This window comes from Phocoena phocoena, chromosome 1, assembly GCF_963924675.1.
Source record: "Phocoena phocoena chromosome 1, mPhoPho1.1, whole genome shotgun sequence".
NCBI lineage: Eukaryota > Metazoa > Chordata > Mammalia > Artiodactyla > Phocoenidae > Phocoena > Phocoena phocoena.
This window is the reverse complement of record NC_089219.1, coordinates 60621012-60646171: the sequence shown is the minus strand read 5'-3', so window position 1 is coordinate 60646171 and position 25160 is coordinate 60621012. Positions and strand designations below refer to the sequence as shown.

The window sequence follows — 25160 nt, the reverse complement described above, 5'->3', positions numbered from 1 at the left end:
CAAATAATTTGCTCAGTCAGGACCTCAGGTAGTGCCCTTTTGTCAATTACCATAATGGAAGGATGGGGAGGTAGGAATCACAAAAAGGTGCCCTCTCTGGGTACATAACTTAAAAGAAGACAATCTCAGTGTAACAGAGAAAATACAAGGAGGTGCTCCTTTCTTCTAATTACAAGAGGTTAAGTCTTGCCAGCAGAGGGTGTGGGGAAAGGGTCTGGATTTCAACCCCTGAATGTTCCCTGGGGAGGGCACCACCTATACAAAAGTATGCTGCAACTCCATACCCAGTTCTTAACTGGTAATACATGAAAACATTCTTTTAGATTCCTTAGGACACTTCATTTATTCTTTCTAGGACACCCCAAAGTCATTTACCACAGTACTTAACTAGAGATAGCCAGTGTTATCATTCAGCAATTTTGTGAATAAAAAGATAGCTCCAGGATTTTCACAGGAGAATGAACAGTTTTTGTCAATTTTATCTACTGAAATATTTTTATTTTGATCTTACTCTATATTTTAGTGCAATTCTCATGGCTAACAATCATTTAGAGGCTGTAATGATATCTTAACTAGCTGATACTAATTTTTATTATCTTAAGTGGCAAGATGAAAGTGCTGTAATAGGTTTTTATGTATTTGTAAATCAAAGGAAAATAATTTTTGCCTATTTCCTCTCCTGGTGAGAAGGGCTCCAGGAAACTGAGCCTCAATCATAGGACCGGTTATCAACGGTTAGTGGAGAATCTGAAAGGCTGCACCTTAAGAGAGGTTGACCCTAAAGTTTGGCAGAAAAACCAAACAAATTTTCAAATTAAGGAGATCTGCAGAAGAGATATACCTGAGCACAAAGGCAAAAGGGCAGAGACTTAGATTGGAATCCATGAAAGGAAGTAGAGCATGCAGTAGTTTTGAAAGTGATTAAACATCCAGTAACCACACCTGATAATGTTCCTGCACTAGCAACAAGGTAGCAAAGTTGTCCAGATGCTGAAATGTCTACAGTTTACAGGGCTTAAACTCATCATTTGGGTCATAAAATCTTTTGGGGGCAATGGAATAGTTGCCCTGACTGTTTATTTCCATCCCTTGCTTTCTTTCTTCTCCCTTTTATTTATTTATTTTTTGGTGTGTATAATAAAGTATTGTTGATAATTCATTTTGAGATAGACTATTTCAATACTCGAATTACTCTTTTTTAGGGGGGCCCGGATGGCAGCTTATTTATTTATTTGTTTTTATTGAAGTATACTTGATTTACAATATTGTGTTAGTTTCAGTTGTATGCAAAGTGATTCAGTTCTATATATATGTGTGTGTGTATATATACTGAAATGTATATATATTATTTTATATATATTCTTTTTCAGTTTCTTTTCCATACTTGAATTATTCTTGGTTTGCAATTTAAGGTAGTTTCCAAAAAGAATTCCTTTAGGTCGTCTCTGTGCCCAACTGAGTAAGGTTGCAATGTCTCCAAATATAACTCTGCAATATTTCTGTTACAGATCATCTTAGAGCTATAGTAATAGTTAATGAATCCATTCTATAGGGTACCCCCCAAAACATCAGAAAATTAATATAGCAATACAGAGGTACCTAATTTATATCTGGAGAATAATTTATACATTGAGAAACAGTGCTTCAAGTGTATTACCATTTTTCAGACACTGAATATATCTATATTATCCTATAGATTGATGAGAAAATAGGGCTAAAAACTAAGCAAAATAAGAGGTTATCCATATGATATAATTTCAAGGGGTTCAAGCAATAGCTTCTTTCATACCAAGATCTCTCAAATCTGCTCACTGTATTTTGACATTCTATGATTGTAGTTTAAGGGTTTGATTTCTGTTTAATTACCAAGCTCTCCAGAAAAGGTGTCTATTTAAGTTGTGATGGATCATCTGTTCCTTAGTGCAAATAAGTTTCAAGATCTTTTTGAACAATGGTTTTGTTAGGGCAGAAGATGAATTCCCTGGGCATCTTAGAGGACATGAAGAACAGACTAGAGGCTCCTGTGAAAAGGGTCTCACTGATGGTAGTGTACTGGAGCCGACTTGTACTAGCTCATGAGAGCTGACTATTCTCAGTCCCAATTCTGAGTTCAGTGATGTCAAGTTACTACTTTGAAATTGGCCAGAGAGGGAGTGTTTTATCACTGACATAGGTAAACACCATAAATCAGTCATTTTTCTCCCTGGAGAGAGTTACCTACACAATACTGGTCCTGTAACAGGAGACTGAGGACAAGGAAAACAATTTTCAAAAGTTCTCAATTAAGTTAGCTTTTTTTTTTCCCCAAAGTGATCATAGGTGACAAAAAAGCTGTGAATTTAAATGTCTCTTTAATTTTATTACTCTCCTCAGAGTAGGAAGCAAACTATACAGAGTTAGGGGCTGTTATTAAGGCTAATTTGATAATAAAACATGAGTTTGTGGTCTTATAACACTCACTTTCCTGGGATGGGAGTTTGCTTCATATGTTCATTAATTTGATTAAGAGAAGAGTGTTTGGAGGCTACCATCATTTTGTTATCCTTACTTTTCCATTGCTTTTTTTTGTAAAAACTTACTAGGTTAATGACTACATTAATAATATAGTCATAATGACATATTGTGTGAAAATGACTCATTAGTTTCCATCAAAAGGTAACTAAGAGTGCATTAGTCAATTTAAACAGGTAAAATGTGTATTCTCTGTTTTGCCTGAATAAAACAAGCAGAAACGGTCCTTTGACAATGGAAATGTTTCCTCTTACAGTATATTCTCTTTCAAATAAGCCTACATTTTTATTTAAAATCATGTGAACTTTCCACTTTTCCATTAACCCAGGATGAGTAAAAATTTGCTAGCTAAGCTACAAATTTGTTTCTCGTGTTTTACTTCTGTGTAATATTTCCTACAAAAAAAAATGGGCTAAAGAAGTGTTTAGAAGTGTCAACCACTTAATTTTCATTCTAATTTAGGACTCTATGTCTTTTCCAAAGGAATCAACTGAAATCCAATAATAATTTCTTTGTGTGTGTGTGTGTCTCTTTGTTTTGTTCTTTTATTTTTATTATTTCTTTCACTTCATAAGGATTAAAACTGTAATTCACATCCATTCTCTATCTCAGCTCTTGTACTCAACCAGCATTTATTTAATCTTTTCTTCTGAGAATTCCTTACTTATAGCTAGTTCATTGGTACATTTAAGACTTAGATTAATTGACCATAACTGTGTGGGTTTATTTCTCAGCTGTCTATTGTGTTCCATTGATCTATGTGTCTGTTTTTATGCCAGTGCCATCCAGTAATAATTTCTAGTTCTGTTCTCAGAATGCATCAGCAAGAGAATATAGGGTGGTCTCCGAAAAAGTTAAAAAAAAAAAAAAAAAGAAAGGTATATATCAATACATACATATACACACACAAAAGAAAGAGAAGCAAAGAATAAAAGAAAAAGAAAATGAATAATAAGAAAAAAATGAGTTTTAAAGCAACACAAAAAGCCATGTACCTGCTCAATCCAAAAAGCAAAGCTGTTAAGCAGGAACCTGATAATCAATCTAGCTATAAATATTCATTTAGCAGCTAAGAGTTTGGGCTCTACATTGTTTGCCCTTGCGCTTTTTGGACTCCTGAGAGTCTATAAGCAGGGCTGTATGTGCAGCCTAAACACATTATGTGAACAAACAACATTAATTGGCTTTGGTATGCTGACACATGTAGGGCAGTCCATACTTACTTTCTGAAGAGGTAGTTCTTGTAGATCAAATTTAGACTTAGTCTGCAAGTTTAAAGTCATGCTTCTGCCTGCATGCATTGCTGAAATACCTCCATAGGGCAGCATGCCAAGGTTAACTGTGCTGTGTTTGTAAGCAGCATTCTGAGTAGAGGAAATAATCATGTGACAGGATGTGAACACATGCTCAACAAACTGATTATTACACGAACATGTTTAAATTTATAACATTTAACTTAAAGCAGGCAAACAGTAACTTTCTTTTTTAAACATGCACTTGATCAGACAGAAGCATACAGTAAACAGTGTTAGTTATGCACATAATGAGTACCATCCAAAACTACAGAAAAGACAAAAAGCAAAGATAACAATTGTTTTACATTTGCTGCTAACTCAAAGGCATAAAATCTATCTCTTATATATCATGATTGTAGTGACTTTGGACAAATGTTCATCAGTGGCGGTCTATTAATTCAAAAATTTCAAACAGTGAGGTCTTAATCAAATTTTGTCAGCTGCAAATCTCATGGTCTCTTTCACATTGTAAGATTAGCACATACAAATTAGCTTAGCTTATAATTCTGCCTTAAAACTAATACACTGAAAAGTTAAAGCCAAAATCAGTTGCTTTTATTTCTCTGTCTATAGGCATAATTATGGCAACTCAGAAAAAAGAGCTGGTCAAAAAAATCAGTCAATCTGACCAGTGGATGATTGAATTTGCTTATTAGTTTAGTTAAACCAGTCAACTTGTATGTGAATCCAAATATTCTAACTTTTTTGTTGTTTCTTAAAAATTACATTTTAAACTGGAAAAAATTCATAATGAAACTAAAGGAACTATGATTTGAACTATTAATGCTATTTATCTGATATACCTAAATACCTATAGAACATTCTAGTGATATTTGCATTATAGCTACCCTTCAGTAGGTGCATCTAAATTTATTCCAAGTGTCTGATAGGTAGTTCGTTTTTTTCTACAGAACTTCATTTAAAAATTAAAACATTTTGTATACCCTGTCATCAAATAGTTTCCATCAGTACAATCTCTACTTTCCACCTATCATGGACATGTAATAATTGACAGCATTTGGCCCTTTTAAGTAATTCTCTTAATTTGGAAAAAAAAAAATCTACAGAAGTTAACTTAGTACACTTTTTAAAACTGGATATTATTGAACATTAACAGCAGGCAGCTCTTCTATTCTGAGGGCATTTTTGCAAAGAAATGATTTTTAGCACCAGAATTCCATCAACTGAAAGACTATTAAAGTCCTGATGGTGTGCTGTCTAATAATCATATTTGTTATGGATCCCTGATTATTTCATCCAGAGATTTTTTTCATTGTCACCATGCCAAAACTGCAAAGGACACTGAACATTTCAATCTAGCACTTGAATGACTCCTTAAGGGTTAAAATGACTCCAGTCTAGTGCTCTCTCAGCTCTTATGGAAGAGTAGCAGTCTTAGACATATGGGTTCATATTTTCATTTCTCTCAGTCAAATGGGGCTCTATAGTGGAAGCATGAGCCTTGAGATAAAACCAAAGGAGAAAACAAGCATCTTTAATCTAGGGTAGTACTTGGAGCTGCATCTCCAAGGTCAACACCGAGCAAGATCTTTAACCAACATTATGTAGAACACTTAAGCTCATCCAATGTCCAGGCTTCTAAGCAGTTCTCCTGCATGAGGAATGGACAAAGATCTTGTAGTTTCTAATGTAACTATTTGATTTCCAGGGTTCAAATCACTCAACTAAATTTCACTGGAAGGAAGCACACTGTGTCTGGGGCAATCTGACTTGGGGCAGAATGTTAAGAACAACAGTACAGAACTATTTTTACATAACAACTCTGTGTTCCAGCACCCTGAATTTATCTTGTTTTAAGTTTTAAGTTAGATACAGCCTGAATAGCTCAGTAACTCAATTTAGAGAGGGAAAGAAAAGTTACTTGGAGAAAAGAGGAAGAGCTTTCAGGATTTGATAGCTTGAAGCAATATTCTAAGGTAATTTATTTTCATGGAATTAAATGAGAAGCTATTGAATATACATTGAAATTGCTCTGAAAAATGAAAGACAGACTGAGGGAATTATAAAGACAGAGGATATGTGAAGACTAACTAAAAAGGGAGGTATTGTCACAGTAATGGAAAAATACATACAAATTTACTTTTAGTTATCTGGATCTGGGACAAGCAGGACCTCCAGACTTCTGCTGATCCAAATCCCCCTTCCCCAGTCCTATTTTCCTCTCTCCAAATTCCTGCTCCAACTAGAGGAGTCACCTACTTTTCAGTAGCTCTGATCAAAGGAAAGGAACCATTTATTTGGGAAACCAGTAAATAAATGATGATACCAAGTGCTTAAAATTTTGTCTTTTCTTTTTCATGCTTTGTTTTCACTCACTCCTCTGTTGCCTCAAATTACTAGTCATTGTATATATGCTCCAAAAAGCTTCTTATAACCTTTCTTGGCTAGTTCATCTTACCCTGTTACGTATGGTCGTGTCTACACGAGGCCAGAGTTCCCAAACTGTACTGTTTTATTTGGCCCCAAATATTTTCGCCCTCCAAGTTATCTGTCTACATGGAGGGTATAACTTGAGGTAAGGCATGGTGACAACCGACCAGGTGTCTCCCACTGACAGCCAGTCATGAGGCTTTGATGAGGCTCCCTTCAATGGGACTGAGCACACCTATTTGAAACAGACATTCTGATGAAATATTTTGCAAGGCAGAACCAGTTTCCACATTGAGAAACTAATACCCACACCCACATTTATTAGTTCACTCTTTCCCTATAAATAATTGTTTTCTTGTCATGTAGACACGACCTACAAACAATATAATTATTTTAAAAGAGTATACCTGAAAACATAAAATTCAGCATTAAGAAAATATATAATAAATGCAGTGACCTGTGCTTTTAGCAGGACACAAAATGAAATAAAACTATTGAGTGAAACATTCTAATGGTATATTATTACCCAGATCCCCAATTTACACTGAGCATTTAAATGAGAACAAAGGGCCCTATTTTCACAAAAAGGACTTTTAAGATTCTAAGGTCAATGCAGAGTACACAAAGCCCTCTACACCAAAGCTGCAAAGTATCAATACACTCAGTGGTGATGGTCAATTGATCATAGTTCTAGAAAATGCAGACTTCTCTTAGAGAGATACAAACAACAACAAAAAGTAATTCTAGGTCTTATACAATTTTTTTTTTTTCTCTCCTCAATTGCTATGCATTTCATGATTTGCTGTGATTCAATTTTTAACTGCATTAGGATTAATGTCCCCCCCCCTTTTTTGCTGCAATATACACACTAATTTGTACGTTTGTAGTCTTTATAAAGACATCATCTATTTTTGTTGTCTGTAGTATGATTTGAATTTAACCATTTCTTTCTATATGAAAAGCAACATTCTAAATGGCAGGATTTTCATTGAATAAAATAATGTGTAGGAGGGCATTCAATCTCTGCTTATTTTATTTTTCTGTTTCTTGCTGAGAAGATTATTGCTCATTAGAAGTAATAACTTTAGTAGTCCCATAGCAGTAACTATATGCAAATTGTATAAACAAATTAGGTCTAATTTTAATACAAGTGAGTCTGTGCAGAAAGGATTAGAATACTCACTTTTTATAGATTCAATAAAAATCATACTCTTTAGGTCACTAGAGAACAGTTTTGTGTCCTAGGAGATGCATTTTGCCTTAATGGCTAGAACGCAATTGAAGCACTACCCCATATAACAGAGTCGAATTCTTTCTTACTAACCATATTTAGGATAGTTTTGACAAATAATTCACCTATACATTATGAACTCTCAAAGAGCATCAAACAGTATCCATGAAAAACTATTATGATCAATCTCCCCACAATATAAAGATAAATAAAATGCTGATCATCTATTCATTCATGTAGTTCATGCTTCACTACATGTGCTTAGAAATGCCAATAAAGTAAAACTAAAGGCAGGAGGGATATTCTTACAGAGAAATGCCAAACATACCCTGTCTAACCTTCTAGCTTCTATATGTCTAAGCAGCTGTTGTCTCCAGTCTGCAGGCATTTTACCACAGCTCTCCTCTCCCTTCACAGGAGTAGGCCTCGTCTTTATATCACTGTTATCTGATGGCTTGTCACCATAGTTACCCAAGTTATAGTCAGATGGTATTTTTTCCAAAAGAGCTGCCATAGTAGGCCTAGCTGAAACTGGCCTGGTTTGGGAGGCACCATAACTCTCTGTACTGTAGCTTCTTGCAGACAATGGCCTCCTTTGGGTAAGGTTTTTAACTGGAAAACTTCCCGCCTGAGCTTTCACTTCTTGATATGAAGGGTGTTCATCTTCATACCTGCCATTCCTTTTCAGGAACTGGGACTCAGTCACTGAAACGCTGCTTTGGCGATCCAGACCTGCCCTATATGGAGGTCTGCCGTACCTATCATTCGGAGGCAGCTCATGAGGTTCACTGACCCTTCTAAACATGGCCATTTCTGTGGAACTCGCCAGGGAGTCAGCTCTTCTCAAGAAGCCTGCCCTGGCACCTTGGCTTGCAAACTGGGCATTTACCACAGCATCCTCATTAACAGATGGCTGAGAAAATGAAAATATTTGCTCAATCGGTGGGTATCCTCTGTAAGCTCTAGGACTAACCAAATCCTTGGTGATGTTTTTGCCCGGCTGTTGCACGTACTCAGAATTGTGTTGAAATGGGGGCGGTATCCTCTTTTCAGCTTTAACCTCCACTGCTCCTTGGGGATTGAAGCTTTGGTCAAATTGATAGACTTTTTTTGTCATGGAAGCTTTTTGTTGTTGTGGCCCTTTACTACTTCCATATGTGAGCATCTCGTCATCCAGCATCGGGACTGACTGGCTTCGAGACATACTGGACATACCGTGCTCTGGTCCTAACATTTTGTCAGGTCGTTCGTGACTTCCTAAGTGATCACTCCCAGAAGCATAGTTTTCTAATGGTATATTATAAACCTTGTATGTACCAATGTCAATCTCATCGATACTCTGTGACTTCTTGAATTTATTGGACTTGATGTCTTTCATTAGTGGGGAAAGCCTCTCTGTGCTTTTGCTAATTGAAATAACACCTTTAGAAGATTCTGGGCGGCAGTGGATTTGAGAAAAGACATTACTGAGACTCCTGTTGGGATTAGAATCATGATACTCCCATGGTACTCCTGGAGAAAAAGGACTAGGTATTTCAGCAGATTCTTTTATATGTTCTTTCCTTTCAGGCAATGGGCTGGTGGTAGGGGTTGTCTCTAATTTGGAAGGGAAAGCAGTCCTGTCTTCAAAAGGACTAGGGGTTCTGGTCCAATTCTGCCAAGGATTGGAAGGAGGCACTTCTGTTTCTGGTGTGTGTCTGTGTGTAGACTGCTCAAGTTCCAGGGGAACACCAACAATCCTGTCCTGCCTAATCAAAGGCCTGCGTCCATGAGAAGATGTGCTTCTAGATTTTGAACTCAGGAGAGGATTATTGTTGGCATTCTCGCCTGTGGTTTCCTCTGCAACAAACCCGGTGTTATCATAATGTGAGCCATCAGTCCAGTTGTCAGTGAAAGTGTCACTCAATGGCAGCCGGTCAGGACGCTGTGGTAGATTCCCTGGGGGGACAGCCTCCCGCTGGCTGAGCAATGGCTTTGCATCAAGAGGCTGTGGGAAAGATTGTGCAATCCTGTGAACACAATGGGAAGAAGAAACCTGAAAATGAGGAAGATCTGGGTCTTTGCCAGAAAGAACACCCGGCAAGAATACCACCATCCTTTGTTCAACCGATCATTCATCCACACCTCAATTATGATTAACGATAGCATTATTATTCCATGTCCAAAAAAGTCACCCCTTTACCCTGCTCTAACTTTTATTTCTTCTCAGTTATCATTACCTTCTAATATACACAGTTTACTTACCTGTTATATGTCTTGTGTCCTCTGCTAGAATGTAAACTCATGAGGGCAGAGGTTTTTTTCTTTTCAGGCCTAGCATAGTGCATGGCACATAGTAGGTACCAAGTACATATTTGTTGAATGAATGAGTGAAGGAATAAATGAGTGAATGAAAGAAATATAGATATTTTTAGTAATGGTCCTGAAACCTGTCTGATAATTAGAGCTACCTGATTCCTGGTCCCCATGAATTTCTGATTCAGTACATTTCCAAACTATTAGTTGAGAGTACATTTCTTATCAATGCTTCTTATATCTAATGAACCCAAGTTGTCTTCAAATAACATATTTGAGGGCCAGGTATTACAAGACATTAAATCCATTGTATAGTGTATGCATTCACATATCTTTTTCTAGAATGTAAATTAAATTAAATTAAATAATTAAATTAAATTAAATTATGAGTTCTGGTCATTGGCATGTTTATTCTGGTGACCACAGTATCTCTACAAGATGCTCATTTTTCTAAGTTTATTCTAAACCATTTGCACACTAATGATATTGAATTATATATCTTTTATTAAAGATTTTTAAGGGCTTTTGCTAATTGAAAAAAAGTGCATTTAGAAGGCATCTTCCAAAAGTACCTAAATCAGTCTGAGCTTATATAACAAATAATAAATTTACAAACTGAAAGAGTTAAGATTTTTATCATGGGCATCAATGAGTAGAAATAGTTATTCATCAATTACCAAAGAATATATTGTTAACAGTATTGACATTATCAGTAAAATCTGAGTGAAAGTCATTGACTACCTATATCATATGACAATTTTTATTTGCTATTTGTACTGTGAAACATAGCAACATGTTACAAAACAAGGGAATCAGCACTGGGTAAATGCTACTTCATTGAGTCACTTTACTGACCTCCATAGCTTTTGATTTTAATATATCTGTAAAATGGAAGTAATATAGAGTAGGAGCCATTTTGGAAGGATTAAATACTTTTACTTACATTCTAACTTTTCCAGGTGGTGATAAAATGATGATGATGAAGATGCTGATGAAAAATTTATTGAATGTTTACTCTGTACTTGGCACATTAGTGCTTTCCATGAATCTTTCTTTAATTCATAACACCATTTTGGATGGTGAATGCCCAAATGTGTCACAATTATGTACTGAGGCAAACACAATTTTTGATTTTCGATTAAAAATTTTTTGGGTTCTATCATCTCAACCTGTTAATGTACTACCCTCACTCCCGTAAACAATGGTTTTGCTGTGTAAAATGGATTTATCCACTCTTGGAAATCCCAGGGGGACTACATTTGCTTACCTGCCCCTCTGTCTTCTATGCCACTCATGTGCTGAATACAATCCCCAAATTAAGAAGATTCCATTTTTTTAAAATGTTGCTGAAAATAAGCATTTGGGGACAGAAAAGAGGGAATTCTAAACACACCTGTTACCCCACAAAGAATTATGTACTGCCTCTTTAGCTGTTGTCTGCAAGGACCCCACTTTAACCCGGGTGTTAGAGGATCCTGAGGAAGCCTGGGAAGGCGAGTAGTCTGAGTAAGTGCCTGAGGAAACACTGTTATTCAGACAGTGAGTTTTGTCAACTTCAGACTCATCGGTTGATTCTGAAATGTAAACAGGAAATTATTATAATGCTGTGAACATTGACAAGTATAAACACAGAAAGGCAAGTATGAAAAACAGCATACCAATGAATGTTAGAGATACATATTTATAAGATATTTCTATCGACTATGGTATATCATAATTTACAACTGGTGATTCATCATGCACATGCATTTGTGGCATATTTTCCACATCAGGTTCACAATGTTACCTTTTTTGTCCTTCCCTAGCAGAACAAGTTTGGGTGGGTACAGAGGGGTCTCAGCTAATGAAGGGTGAAGTTCCCCAATCCTCATTTCATTAGCTGGATGAACAAAAGAATCCTGAGAGATATAATAATACAGGACAAGGAAAGTAAACATTTAAACATTGGTTAACCAAGATGGCAATATCTTTATTTGGCGCAGATACAAGATGGGACTCCAGAATTAAATTCACCGTGGCGCACTAGGAGAAGTGAATCATATGTATCTCTGAGGTAAGCACTAAAATGTTTTGTTTTTCTAATTTAAATGGGACCATTTATTCATCAGACATTTTTTGAAAGTTGTTTATATGCCTGGCACTGTGCAAAGAACTGTGGAGTTTCCAAAGAAAGACAAAATGTCACCAATGCCCTGTGGGAGTTTACAGTCTAGTTAGGGAGATAGATATAACTCATAAAACAGGACTGAATTATAATAAGTCATATATAAGTAATACAATACATAATCTATAACATATAAACATGTAAGAGTTCTAAGGAATGGACTCTTTTAAGAGTTCTAAGAGGAATATATTACTGACCAACTAGTTTTTTTTTTCAAATATTAACAAAGTTAATGCACAATTGGGCCCTATAAATACTGCTTTTACTGCCAATCTCCCTCTTAAATTCCTACTGTTTCCCAAGTGATCTTCTCAGTTTCTTTAGTTTTACCATGCCTTCTTCCAAGGGTTTCTAGTTTTCTCATGATCAATCTAGCCTGCTAAATCTTCACTCTACATCCTTTCACTCAGTATAATGAGCAACATTGGTATAAGAATATAATTTTATGACAAATAAACATATTTTAAAAAAACGATGAATTTTAAACTTCTGTAATTCAAATTATTATTCCCGGTTAACCAGGTAGTGGGAGGACATTAGGAAAAGCAAAATTCTCACTTCCTTCTAGATATAAAAATGGCTTGTTTACACTCAGGAGTAAGTAGTGATATAAATTTGTGCACAGCAGTTATCTTTCTGTCTTTTCCCCTTAAGCTCAATTTGAATTCAAAGAAGAATTTTCAGTTTTTTTCATTCATTAGTACTTGTTTGTTTGAACATTAATGTAATACATTTAGAAGTATTTTGTTAAATTGGAGAAAGAATACACTTGAGGACAAAATATAATAATGAAATGGTTCCTGCCTTATAACTAATTGGTTGGTAATATCAGATAGAAACTCTTACTATACATTTTGCCTACCCCCGCCCGCCACCGCAAACCTGGGTATATCTGACATTTTTTAAAAAAAATAATATTTCAGTGGGAGAAGACTGGACGATCATCTAGTGCAGTCCTTTCTTTTCCTAGAGGTGGATTCTGAGACTCAGTGAGGCCCAGGCTTACATAGATAAGTAGACAAAGATCCAGCATGGAGGTAGGATTCCTTTGGGTTCTAGTCCGATGATTATCCCTTACATTGCTGCCTCCTGGTTAGCTCAGCTTGAGCATATTAGAGACTTAACATGCAGTATTGTATATATTTGAAGAGGAACGGAAAAGAGAATGGGATTGATGGAAATTCTGGAGATGAATAGGAAAATCTGTGTTTTCATGGATTTTGAATATTATTTCGAAAGTTTAGCATAAGAAACCTTGGATATAGTTTTGAGTTGAGAGAATAGAGTAAAAGCCTTCACACATCTTTAGAGACATGTATTAAGTAGAAGCAGATGCAAGTTTGAGAAATGGTACTATGAAAGGCATAAAATATGTTAAGACTTTCAAAAATTTTTCAGTTACAAAGTGGCATATTTCTGTTTTATTCCTGCTTTACCACTTATTAATCAGGTTGCCTCGAGCAAGTCACTGTAACTCTCTGGATCTTATTCAATTTATCAATAAAATGAGGGTAATAGATAATAAGGATTAGTGCAAATTTCTGTCTAATACTAACATTCTATAAATATCAATATAACTTATTTGTTGAAATAATATTTTAAAAAGGAAATATTCTTATGACATTTTAATATAGAACTATAAGCATTTTGTTTTAGTCAAAAACAAATAAACAAAATAGTTGTATAAGTACAGAAATGTAAATATAGTTAAGGATTTCACTACTTTTTTTTCCCCTTATGCCTTACACATTCGGTACTCAAGTTATTTTTTATGTATAGATCAAACATTTACACTTGTATCTCACAATTGTGACTGGATCTCTGCATGGCAGCTATAGTTTGACTTAAATTCTAGTCTCTGACACTGCTCAAGAATTTCTATTTTGAATCAAAAAAGAGCCCTCATGACTGGGAAGAATGATATCAGCTAATCACGAACTTATATCTCTTCTCTAGAATTCTGTGGCCCTCCACCTAGGTAGAGGACTACTACTGAAGCAAGAGTAATGGATTTACACTGACCCAGTTAGACTCTCTTATGTTTATGAGCAAAATGATGATGATGATGATGATGATGATGGTGGTCGTCAGTTAAGAAGAATCTATTACCTGTCTACTATTGTGTTACTAGGCTAAACACTATATTTTGTCCCTGTTGATTATTTAAATGATAATCTTATTTTTAATGTTATTTATTATTTTAAGTTGTTTATTATTATCACCTTTGTTTTACAAGTAAAGAAATGGAAGTTCAGGGAGGTAAGCTAATAATTTCAAGTCACAAGCTTAATAGGTGGTAGAGCTGGGATTTGAACTGGAATCTGTTCTTCTCGAAGGTCTTCTATGGGATACTGTATATGCTATATTGTCTATCCTAAGAAAAGCTCACTTCTCAAATGGGCTTCACATAGCAAAGTTAACTATCCAACAAAGGAAATTAATAATTGGCTTTGCCTCTATAAAGTCTTTTATAAATAGCTGGAAGAATCAAGTTCATGTTGGAAAAGTGGGTGAAGCTTTTGGGACTACTTCTTTGGGTGAAGACAGTGGAAGTTACTAGTAGGGAATCAAATTTAGTGGAGTTCCCATTGTAAGTAAATTGAGCCATATTTTTTTCTGGTGAGGGGACAGAGATTGAGGGGAAAGAAAATGTAAAAAAAAAATTGTTTTTTTAACCCCATTGCCCTTCCACTGGTCAAACTAAATCTTGGCTGATACTGCTGTAGTGAAAGGGAGCCTAAAGCCTAAGGTAGAAGTCAAAGGGGGAAGAAAGCTTATGCCTGAGCTTTCGAGTCAAAATAAAGGCATTAATAAAAGCATTTAAGGAAACTTTCAAGGGTAATTGACTATCCTCTTTTTCCTGGGGAAAGATGTGATTCCTCTACAGAGAGAAATTGGGCTGAGTCTCCTAAGAAATGGAAAAGTGCCTTCCTTTATGAAAGTGGTTAATGCAAGCTAGCGACTCACAGAAGTATTAAAGGAGAATGTGGCAGGGTCTCCCTCTCTTGTGGATGGGAAAGGAATGGTCATTTACTGCAGATTTCCTCTGTGCCACGAACTGTGCTCAGAACTGTTATAAATATTCTCATCTGATTTCATCTCCACAAAATCTCTGAAAGACTGTTATTATTATCTGTATTTTTAAAGATAAGAAACCAAGGCTCAGAAAGGTTTCAGTGACTTGTCAAGGTCATACAATTGGTAACAAGGTGGAGTCAGACTTTGAATTCATGTCTTCTACACTTAAGTCCTTTCCCCCGTTCTGAAAACTGTGCTCTTGAGGCACTCACAGTGCTGTTGCTAATTCACAGGGACACATGGGTTACTTTAAATATTTGAGGGGAAAAAAGCAATACTTGACATCAGTCAGATACTGTGAGAACTGCTACCTTGAGGTAGCTCTCAGTTTCAACATTAGATTGCACACTTCTTTTGATTAATAGTCTGTGTGAATCTGGGTTTTTGGTGGTTGCTGTGATAAAAAATAATCAAGTGCCACTCGAAAATCAATGTGAAATTAGAGTTGTAGTACCCAATATGATTCCAAGGTTTGAGAAGGTAGGTGGTGTCCAACAGGTGCACACATTCCATGAGTAAGTAGTTTTGGTTATTTAAGAATGAACTAAAACTATTATTTTCTCTTTCAATTTATGTGTATTGTTTTTTCAAATAACCACTAAGTGGGGCATAAGTATTTACTAAGTTGTTCAGACCTAACAATAATAATTGGAACTGTCAGGTATTTCTTGGCTATCACTGTATATTAACCCCTGATACTTTTGAGCCTTTGAAAATTTGATTTTAAGTCTCATAGGCTTTGATTTTTACACATAAATAAAATCTGGCTCCTTAAAAACTGTTTCTAAGTCACCCAGTCTATGGTTTTCTGTTATAGCCATCCAAATGGACTGATACTGGGGGAAAAACAAATGTAATCTCCACAAGGCATGTATGAAGGAAAATGGGAGCAGAGGAGAACCTTCATATCTCTCTGACCTCCTTGTTCTTATGGTTCTCTTGGCCATATTCTCTATGTTAAAACTCTTGGCATAGGGTTGCAAATAGAAAGTGATCAATAAATGATATATCTTTCCTTTCCCCTCTTTCTCTGCTGCATTTGTAACCTATTTACCTTGCTTCTTTCTGTTTTCTGCTTTTGCTTCTGCTTACCTCTGTTTGTTTTTTCTTGGTTTTCCATATTTAACAACATGGATAAATATGTCATACAGTGTGTGACGCCCTCTTCCACCTTCTTGGTAGCATGATCTAAATAATGATGACCCAAAAATGGCAGGCACAGGTAAAACATATAATAAAAATGCATAGTATACACTGATCAGCTAGACACTTGGTTATTTGTATTTATTATATCTGGAAGTAGAATAGAATTAGGGCCCCTTAATTTGGATGCAGTAATGAGAAGGGAGGATGATACAGAAAAGGACATCTCCTAGCCCTAGGATGGCTAAAAGTTGGGCATAGAAGATCTAAAATCTCAATTTTAGAAAAAAATATTGATATTATCAGTGAAATTTCTATTCAAGAGGAAAAGGCTAGTAGATGAAGAAAACTAAGAAAAAGTGGGGCGAATCATAGAAATAAATATGAAGCTGAAAGTTGAGCTTCAATCTTACTTAGCTTGGCTACTTTAGCAAATTAAGAAGATTAGATAGGCAATACAAAGTCACTATAGTGTTTTTTTTAAGGAGGACAAGATTAGATGTGTGTTTAAAAAGATCATTAGCAAGGCAATGGGGGGCTTGGGACAAGGTAAGCCAAAAAATTGACAGTTTTTACAGAAATGCAGGACAGAGTTGAGGACCTGAAGAGATAAAGGAGATATACTTAGATGAAAATGTATAGGAGTAGTGATTGGAAGGGGCAGGGAGTGGGGAGAAAAAAGGAAGAAGAAATCAAGATGCCTCCCAAATTTCTAGCTTGAGTGAACTGGTAGATAATGGTGCCAGCTGAGATCAAGACCAATTATACTGAAGCAGAAGTAAGTTTGAGGAGGAAACATTAAAATTAATTTGGATTTGTTAAGTTTGAAGTGCTTGTGGGACAATTTTAAGATTTTTTTTTACTATTGGGATATTATTAAATTCATGACCAAAGCCATCTTTGTCTCATCTCTCCCATCCCTATAGTAAGCAATTTTAGGATCTACGTATTTTGCAGTAGTTATTCAGTTTGTGGGTTATCATGACCTTACAGTTATATTGATGTTAAACTGTGATGACATGAGATATAAATATAAAGTGTATGTGTATTTAGGGTGTACCCACTAAATGTTAGTTTTCCTCCTTTTTATATTATTGCAGTATCTTAGAGATAAAAGAAAAGTATGTTGCTTTGCTATAGTATATCTGTAATGTTTTAGAGATGAAAAAGTACAATAATATGAGTTTTATAAGCAAAATGAAAAAAGCAATGAAAATAAATATTTACTTAAATTTTCTTCCCTAGATATCCAGCTATATTCCTCTCTTTTGGGTCAGGCTTGTACTTCCACTGGCAGATATGCACACCACACTTATTTTTGCTTAAGCTTTCTTTTCTCTTTGCCTAGAATGCCTTCTTCTCTTTTTGACTTTAAAAGAATCACCTAATCTTTAATATGCAGTTCAATCTTAAGCATTTCACATAACTTTTAAAGTGCTTGGCAGTGACTGCTTATCACTCCACTTTCTTAGAGTATTATATTCTCCATCACACAACCAACGATGTTATCATGTTTTATCTAATACATTCTCTAATGGCTTCATCTGTGTTAAGTTTACCTGGCTAGGCTCTCAATTATTTGGGACTATTCACACATTTCATATTTCTTTTCTCTCTCTCACAGTGTTTAGCACAGTGCTAAATATACAGTTGGTGTTTAATGCAAAAAACTGATGCTTTGAACACAGATTTGTAAAAGAGTTTTGTCAACCTAGATTTTTGAGCAGTAGGTATAGGAACTTCTAGATGTACTCATATCAATTATGTTTCTAATGAAGATTAAAAGATGATAACCAAATTAGCTGAAGAGTAGATGAAATAGTACAGAGGTGGCATAAATGTAGTTGAATTCTTTTCAGACCACACAAATTGATAAGGATAAATATCTAATTCATTCTAAAATATAGAAACTAAGCTTCATATTAGATTCCGTAAAGCTAAATTTCAAAGTTATTGCCCCTTTTTATGTAATAGTGTTTCCTATAAACGGTGTAACCCAAACACAAAAACATTTTTAAAAATTGGCTCTAAATCTGATCAAGAATTTTACTGTTTTTGCATAATAATAACTTCATTTAGGTTTTTCTAATGACTCATACAATAAAAGTTTGGGGTAGTCAAAGGAATATGATGAAAATGATTTAATGCACTTACTGGCCAGGCCTACCTGGGTGAGCAAATTATTCCTTCTGTGTGTATTGGAACTTTTGGAGCTGTATTAATGATTTTACGCCATGAAGGTGCATTTATTAAATGCAACCTTCATAGTTTGGAAGAGTAGAGAGACTCATTTATACATTAGGAAAAAATGCACTTATCAAGGAAGATCTGTTCAGTTAAAAAAACATATCATTTAGTAATTCCAAAAAATCCAAACCACACTGGCAATTACCAATAACCTTGAAATACCTCCACTGTAATCTCCTTTGGGGCTACAGGCCACTTGTGTTCGTATTTTTCTTTCACAGTTTGCTCCGTGTTAGCAGTTGGATTTGAATTCTCAACACGCACTCCATGGCTTGGCTTACCCACCAGATTTTGAACAGATTTTACCATATTCTTTAAATCCTCTGGGTAAGGAGTTGGATATCGTTTTAGGTTTATTTCAACCTAGAAGTTTGTAAAAAGAAATTTAACATAAAAATACCTTCAGCAAGCATGTTCACAAAACTACGCCATTTTATGTGCAGTAGTATAACCAAATGCAATATAGTGAGTGTTGAGCTGGCTGAAAAACTGTGTTGTAGAGTAGAACACACAGTGTTCTTTTCACATTCTGCCTCCTGGGACTTCTCCCCACCCCTGGCCACCTTTCTAGATTAAAAACAATTTTTGGATTATATCTTATGTTTAGGTCTACTCTATAGATGGTTGAAATAGCAGTAGGTCAAACACTTAAGTGATTGGTAATCTCTGAAAAGTTTAATCAAGTTACTATCAGCTGCTTTTATACTTTAGAGGCTGTTCCCTTACCTATCTTAATTATTTAAAAAGAATCATTTTGACATTAAAAATATCTTTGGAATATCAATGGAGGTGATGGGAGAAGACCCCAAAAGATTTACAAGTGAGTTATCATGTATTAAAAAATGGGGAGTTGACAGTATCTGCCATCCAATATGCACCAGCTCTGTGTTAATTAGCATGTTACATCAAAAGGTAGGGTAGCTAATTCTTGTTAATAACTAAAAAAAAAAAATCCTTCAAGGAGGCTTTTATATTTAGTTTTTACCATAATAAAGTAACATGCTTTATAGGTTACATCTTACAATAAAGAGAAATAAAAAATTGAGAACATTGTCTAGGATATTCTAGGTAAATATGTAAATTTTGGCTTATACTTATCCAGAGACTTATTTCTATTCTTTTTTTTTTTTTTTTTTTTTTTGCGGTATGCAGATCTCTCACTGTTGTGGCCTGTCCCATTGTGGAGCACAGGCTCCGGACGCACAGGCTCAGCGGCCATGGCTCACGGGCCCAGCGGCTCTGCAGCATGTGGGATCTTCCCGGACCGGGGCACGAACCCATGTCCCCTGCATCGGCAGGCGGACTCTCAACCACTGCGCCACCAGGGAAGCCCTATTTCTATTCTTGAGTTCATTTTTGGTTTATCAATCTGACTTAGGGAATATATATATATATATATATATATATATATATATATATATATATAATTATTCTTCACATTTAATTCAGAGAGAGAAAATATCAGACATTCCATACAGAATATCCCACCTTCAGAGTACTTAAAATATACTTAAAATGGAATAGATACAAATTATCCAGGCTGATTAAAATGGAGTGGGAAGAAAAATAAGGGGCATATTTACTTGGCTTGGTTTAATCCAATAGTCATGTCTTTTTGAATCTGAGTAGAACCAACTTTACAAAATGGAATGATTTACGTGATAGTGGTGAGTATGTGTTGGGGAAAGTGTGTGTGAGGGTGCGTTGGGGGAGGGCAGAGGTGGAAGAGAAGCTGAAAGGGTAAGAAGAAAGAGGGGGATGAGAGATAAAAAGGGAAAGAGGGTGGGGCACACACATACCCACCCCCTCCACACCTATGTAACACATGGGATGTAAGAAACTATGATAGTGACATAGATCTGTGGATTATAAATATGAATTCAAACACTTTTGCTCATCTGCAGTTTTAGCAAATCCACCAACTTTGTTATTCTAGTATTTCATCTTCCTGTGGCTCTCTGTCCATGTCAGATACTGGGATTGGACTTCACTAGATGATTTTTAACATTCCTTTCAGAACTAAAGTTACAAAATTATTTTTCCAAGAAATTTTTGGGAAGCTGGTGAAAAACCAGATAAATTTGTTAGTGTAAATCTCATTGAAATGTAATTTAATCTTTAATATGCTGAAACAAATAGGATGAAGTTAATAATATAAACAAAGCTACAAAAATATAACCCAAGAAAAAAAGACTTTACCAAAAAACAAAAGTATAAGTTGTTAGAGTGTAATATAAGTATATCTCAGGGTACTTTATAATGCATTCTTAAATAAACATAAAAAGAATGATAGCCATGCTAGACAAAATCCATTGGGATGAATGCATTCTTGGATCTGCTGTTTAAATTGGTATTAGAAATATTAATCACAAATTGGATCTAAGTTTAAACATTATATTGTTGAACTTGTTTAAAAGTCCTTGATATCAAAGGACTTAAAAGTCAAAAAACTACATTTAAAAAATGTAAATTGTAGAATGGTGTGACTATTATGCCAATTAAGAACATCTTTTAATTTTTAATATGAATGAAAAATTACTTTCAAATAGGTTCTTAAATTAAAATTCTACACACCTTAAACAATCCTCAATATTAAAACTACACTTCTAAATTGAATCAAAGGCAAAAAATGGGATGTGTTCTTTTTTTTTAAATAAATTTATTTATTTATTTATTTTTCGCTGTGTTGGGTCTTGGTTGCTGCACATGGGCTTTCTCTAGTTGCGGTGAGTGGGGGCTACTCTTCTTTGTGGTGCGCAGGCTTCTCATTGCGGTGGCTTCTCTCATGGCAGAGCACGGGTCCTAGGTGCATGGGCTTCAGTAGTTGTGGCTCGCGGGCTCTAGAGCACAGGCCCAGTAGTTGTGGCGCACGGGCTTAGTTGCTCCGCGGCATGTGGGATCTTCCCGGACCAGGGCTCGAACCCATGTCCTGTGCATTGGCAGGTGGATTCTTAACCACTGCACCACCAGGGAAGCCCCCTGGGACGTGTTCTTTCTTAGAATTAAATACATGGAGTAATGTAATCTAATTTTTGTAGATGCTGTGTCCCTTCTGACACAGAGGGCTATTTGCTAATGGCCATGGTACCAATATTTTCTGGTTATTTTATAACCAAATTAATGTTATATTTTGGTCACATCATGAGAATATATTTGGGCACTTTATCTGTGTAAAAATATTTAAATGTAGAAATAAAAGTGGAATTGCCATTAAGCTAATGAAACTTAAGCTTTAGGGTCTGTCACCTGCACGGGCTCTTTCCAAAGCCTTGTGAGGGGCCTTACTTATGTATTTACATGGTTATTTTATATTCTTTTCCTTAAAGAGGCTCCTCTCCAAATTGTGGAAGCTTCAGGTCTCATAAAACTTGGATTTGTTCCACCTATACAATAAGCTACTTGCTTCCCATTTACTAGTCTACTAGCAGAATTTACTGGACTTAGAGTCAGAAGACCCAAATTAAAGCCACAGATTTACCCGCAACTAGCTATCAGCCACAATCTTTCTGTCCAGTTTCTACTCATGTAAAATGGAATGATAATATCTTGGGTTAATCTAGAGCTCGAATGAGATAATAAATGTGAAGTCCCTTGAAAATGTATAATTTCTATGCAGAGATTAGATACTATTTCTAATATCAGATTCTTCTCATGTATTTTTTGAATCTGGAGTCTTTGGCAATCTAGTTTTATTATATATATGTCTAACTATAATACCTGTAACTGGATTTTTTTCAGGTTGTATGCAGCAATAACTATCATTTACTCATTATCTGCCATGTGATAGGCACCATGCAAAGTGTTTTATAGGAATATATAAAACTAATTATTATTAGTTATTTATATAATAAACAATACTTATTTTATTATTTACCATATGGATTTAATTATAAATGAATAATAAATAGTTATAATTAATAATATTAATTAAAATCTATAATTAATTATAATTAAATCTCATTTTAATTTCACAACCCATCTGTTACCATTTTACAGAAGGAAAACAGGGGCTCAGATGGTGTAAGTTACTTGAAGGTGATACAGCTACAGGAATCAATGCCCATATTCAACCTCAGGTCTAACTCCAAAGCTTAGGCTTCACAAGTGTTACTTGGCTCAGAGCTATTCTCTGGTATAGGTACAGCATATATTTGTACAATTTTTTGGAAGAAATAGTGTAAATCTAAAGTGTGAATTTTATTGAGTTAAATAAGATAATTTCAATTTTTAAAACATAAAGTTAACATAATATTTTATAATTAAAAAAATGAAAGTATAGTATTTTATAATTCTGTTATGTTTGTAAGCTCTCTAAAAGCATATTTTATACACTTCTACAGATTGTTTTGCCTCTCTATTTTTCAATGCATGTGTGAAGTGCTTCAGAAATGAATAGCTATGATCATAAACACAATTATGTTAATAGTTCAGTAATGCCCAGTTAGTTTCTTTATATTGCTAAATATATAGGCTATAAATATTCCCTTATTCTAATACAGAATATATGTAATAGGTAGGAAAAATTTGTCAATTATGTTCTTACCAAAATGTTGTGTTTATCACTCACCATAAAGTATTTGCTCATTTTACAGGTACATTTTATTAAAATCCAATATTTTTACTGAAATGTTATTTTATTTTGGAAAATAGAAGTGTTTCACAACATTCTATATATCTCAGATCTTAAGAAAGTGCAGTAAATGCAAATAGTAGCTGCAAGATGTTGGAGACTCCCAAAGATTTAGCAATGAAGAAAGAAATAATGTTAATAGCTAGGGCATTTAGAAGTGATACCTTGAATTCACAAAGAACTATGCTTTTCTTATATAATGATTAAATTATCATTTGATTTGACTGTAAATTCCAGTAAGAGAAATAATAGTTAATGCTTTGGTTATTATTGTTAAATATCTTTTTCTAGGAATTAATTGGAACATTTTACATAGAAAGGAAACCTATAGCAATTTTAGTTAGGATTCTCAACTTGCCATATATTGTAGAAAGAATATATACACAGAATAAGAATTTAGTCCATTACATGTGGATAAGGTTTACAAAATATGTAGTGTTCTTCCACATCCCATTAAGATTTTTTTTCATTAAACTCTTCAATACCACACCCACTGAGATAAGGAAGCCCTATATGCCAGAATTCCCAGGCCAATCTTCTCTTACAGGAATTCTCATCATCTGTGCCTTCAAATTAAAAGGAAATTGATGCTTTTCAACAGATGTCCATCTTTGGGCTCAAAGTCCACTCTCAGCAAATTTCAAGTCAAATCTCATGCTGTTTTAGAATCAAGTTTTAGTTATTTAATCTCCCTCAGAATTGATATTACAAAAAAATGTGTGTATGTCTGGGGACAATTTAGATTGCATCAGTAGTGTCATCAACATTCTGCCCGACTATTGGTATTCCCACACTTTAAATAAAAATCTTGAAAAATAAGAACATAAATAAAAATGAAGCACCCAACTTAAAAACCATGCCAGATATCCCACCAGTAGGCACATCATATCGATGTTCCCTCCCCCTCTGGCTCAGTTCTCCCCACCCCATTGCCAATGTCAATGAATAAAAAATTAAACTGGGATCAAACACTGGCAATTGAAAGGTTTCTATATGATCAACATTTCTTACCCCAAATCATGCAGAACATACCCCGTAAACCACTGTTCCAAGGTTGCCTCTACGTAAGGGATTCTCCTACCCCAAACACCTAGGCCTACCTGTCTGCCACTTAGAGAGGGAAGAGTGGTGGATTGTGCTGCAACTGGCAATGGAGTACACATGCTCCTTTCCTGCTGGAGGCCACTTATACAACCCCATGCCAGCTGTGGGTCATTCTGGGGGACGGGCATATCTTGGATCTGCTGATCACACCTGGCCCATGGTGTGCAGCAATCGCCAGACAGTCTGGCAGGTTGGAGAGTAATCCCACGCTGGCCCCTTTCCCAGGGGGCTTGGCAGGAGTGATCCTGTGGGAGAAGGAATCTCCATTTTCTGGGAGAAAGAGGAGCACTGTAGCAAAACTTTCACTTTATCATTTTTCTATTCTTGATATTATTTTTTTCATTCTGGGTAATGCATTTAAAACAACCATCAGAAAATTAGTTTTAATTCTATGTAATAAAACAGTACCAATATCATATGAAGCTAAAGGGTCACAATTTCTTCACACAATGCACTTTCATACTAAACTAAACTAAACTAAACTTTCATACTTTCATACACTAAACACATTATAAGTAGGGCATTATACTCTAGTCTATTTGGAAGTTGATGCCATAGGTCAGTGGTTCCCTTTAAAATTTTATGTAAATTAAAGGTAACATGGTACTAAATTTAATGTACATGTAATGAGCCAGAAAAGTATAATTAATTTAGTGCAAGATTTCAGCATATTCCATTCATCATCATACTTCCATGATGATTTATTTAGACATTTGTTTGTGTTCTAATTTGTCCAATAGCCAATGGCATTGGAAATACTCAAATTGGTCAAAACCAAGTAGTTTGAGATTTTGGAAACACATATTATTTCACCAATATATAAAATAAATCAAATATAAATAAACATAGAGAAAATGTACTCTAAAGTATAATGAACCTACTCTAATTATAATCAAACTTGATCACATAACACACAAACAGGGCTTCTAAATGTCTGTTTGCATTTGCTATATTTTATGCTTTCAATGACACATATACCAGTATTAAATGCACTCTTTTCTTCTTGGAGCCTTTGAATATAGGTTTCTTTTTAGGAAGAAGTATGTAGTTTTTGACATTCAATGAAGTAAA

At 35.1% G+C, this 25160-nt stretch overlaps 1 protein-coding gene across 2 annotated transcripts in view; it reads right to left on the bottom strand.

The window, feature by feature from the left end:
• The window catches only part of LRRC7 (leucine rich repeat containing 7), a 391693-nt gene that overhangs the window by 77029 nt on the left and 289504 nt on the right, over window positions 1-25160 (bottom strand). Inside the window, exons 16-21 of one of the 2 annotated variants that reach the window (XM_065892761.1) lie at window positions 24086-24334; window positions 18518-18718; window positions 11510-11621; window positions 11117-11297; window positions 7757-9437; window positions 3735-3875 (exon numbers count right to left, since the gene is read on the bottom strand). In XM_065892761.1, the coding sequence (XP_065748833.1) occupies window positions 3735-3875; window positions 7757-9437; window positions 11117-11297; window positions 11510-11621; window positions 18518-18718; window positions 24086-24334 (2565 nt within the window). The remainder of the gene's footprint in view (window positions 1-3734; window positions 3876-7756; window positions 9438-11116; window positions 11298-11509; window positions 11622-18517; window positions 18719-24085; window positions 24335-25160) is intronic. The other variant, XM_065892769.1, reaches the window with a different exon arrangement.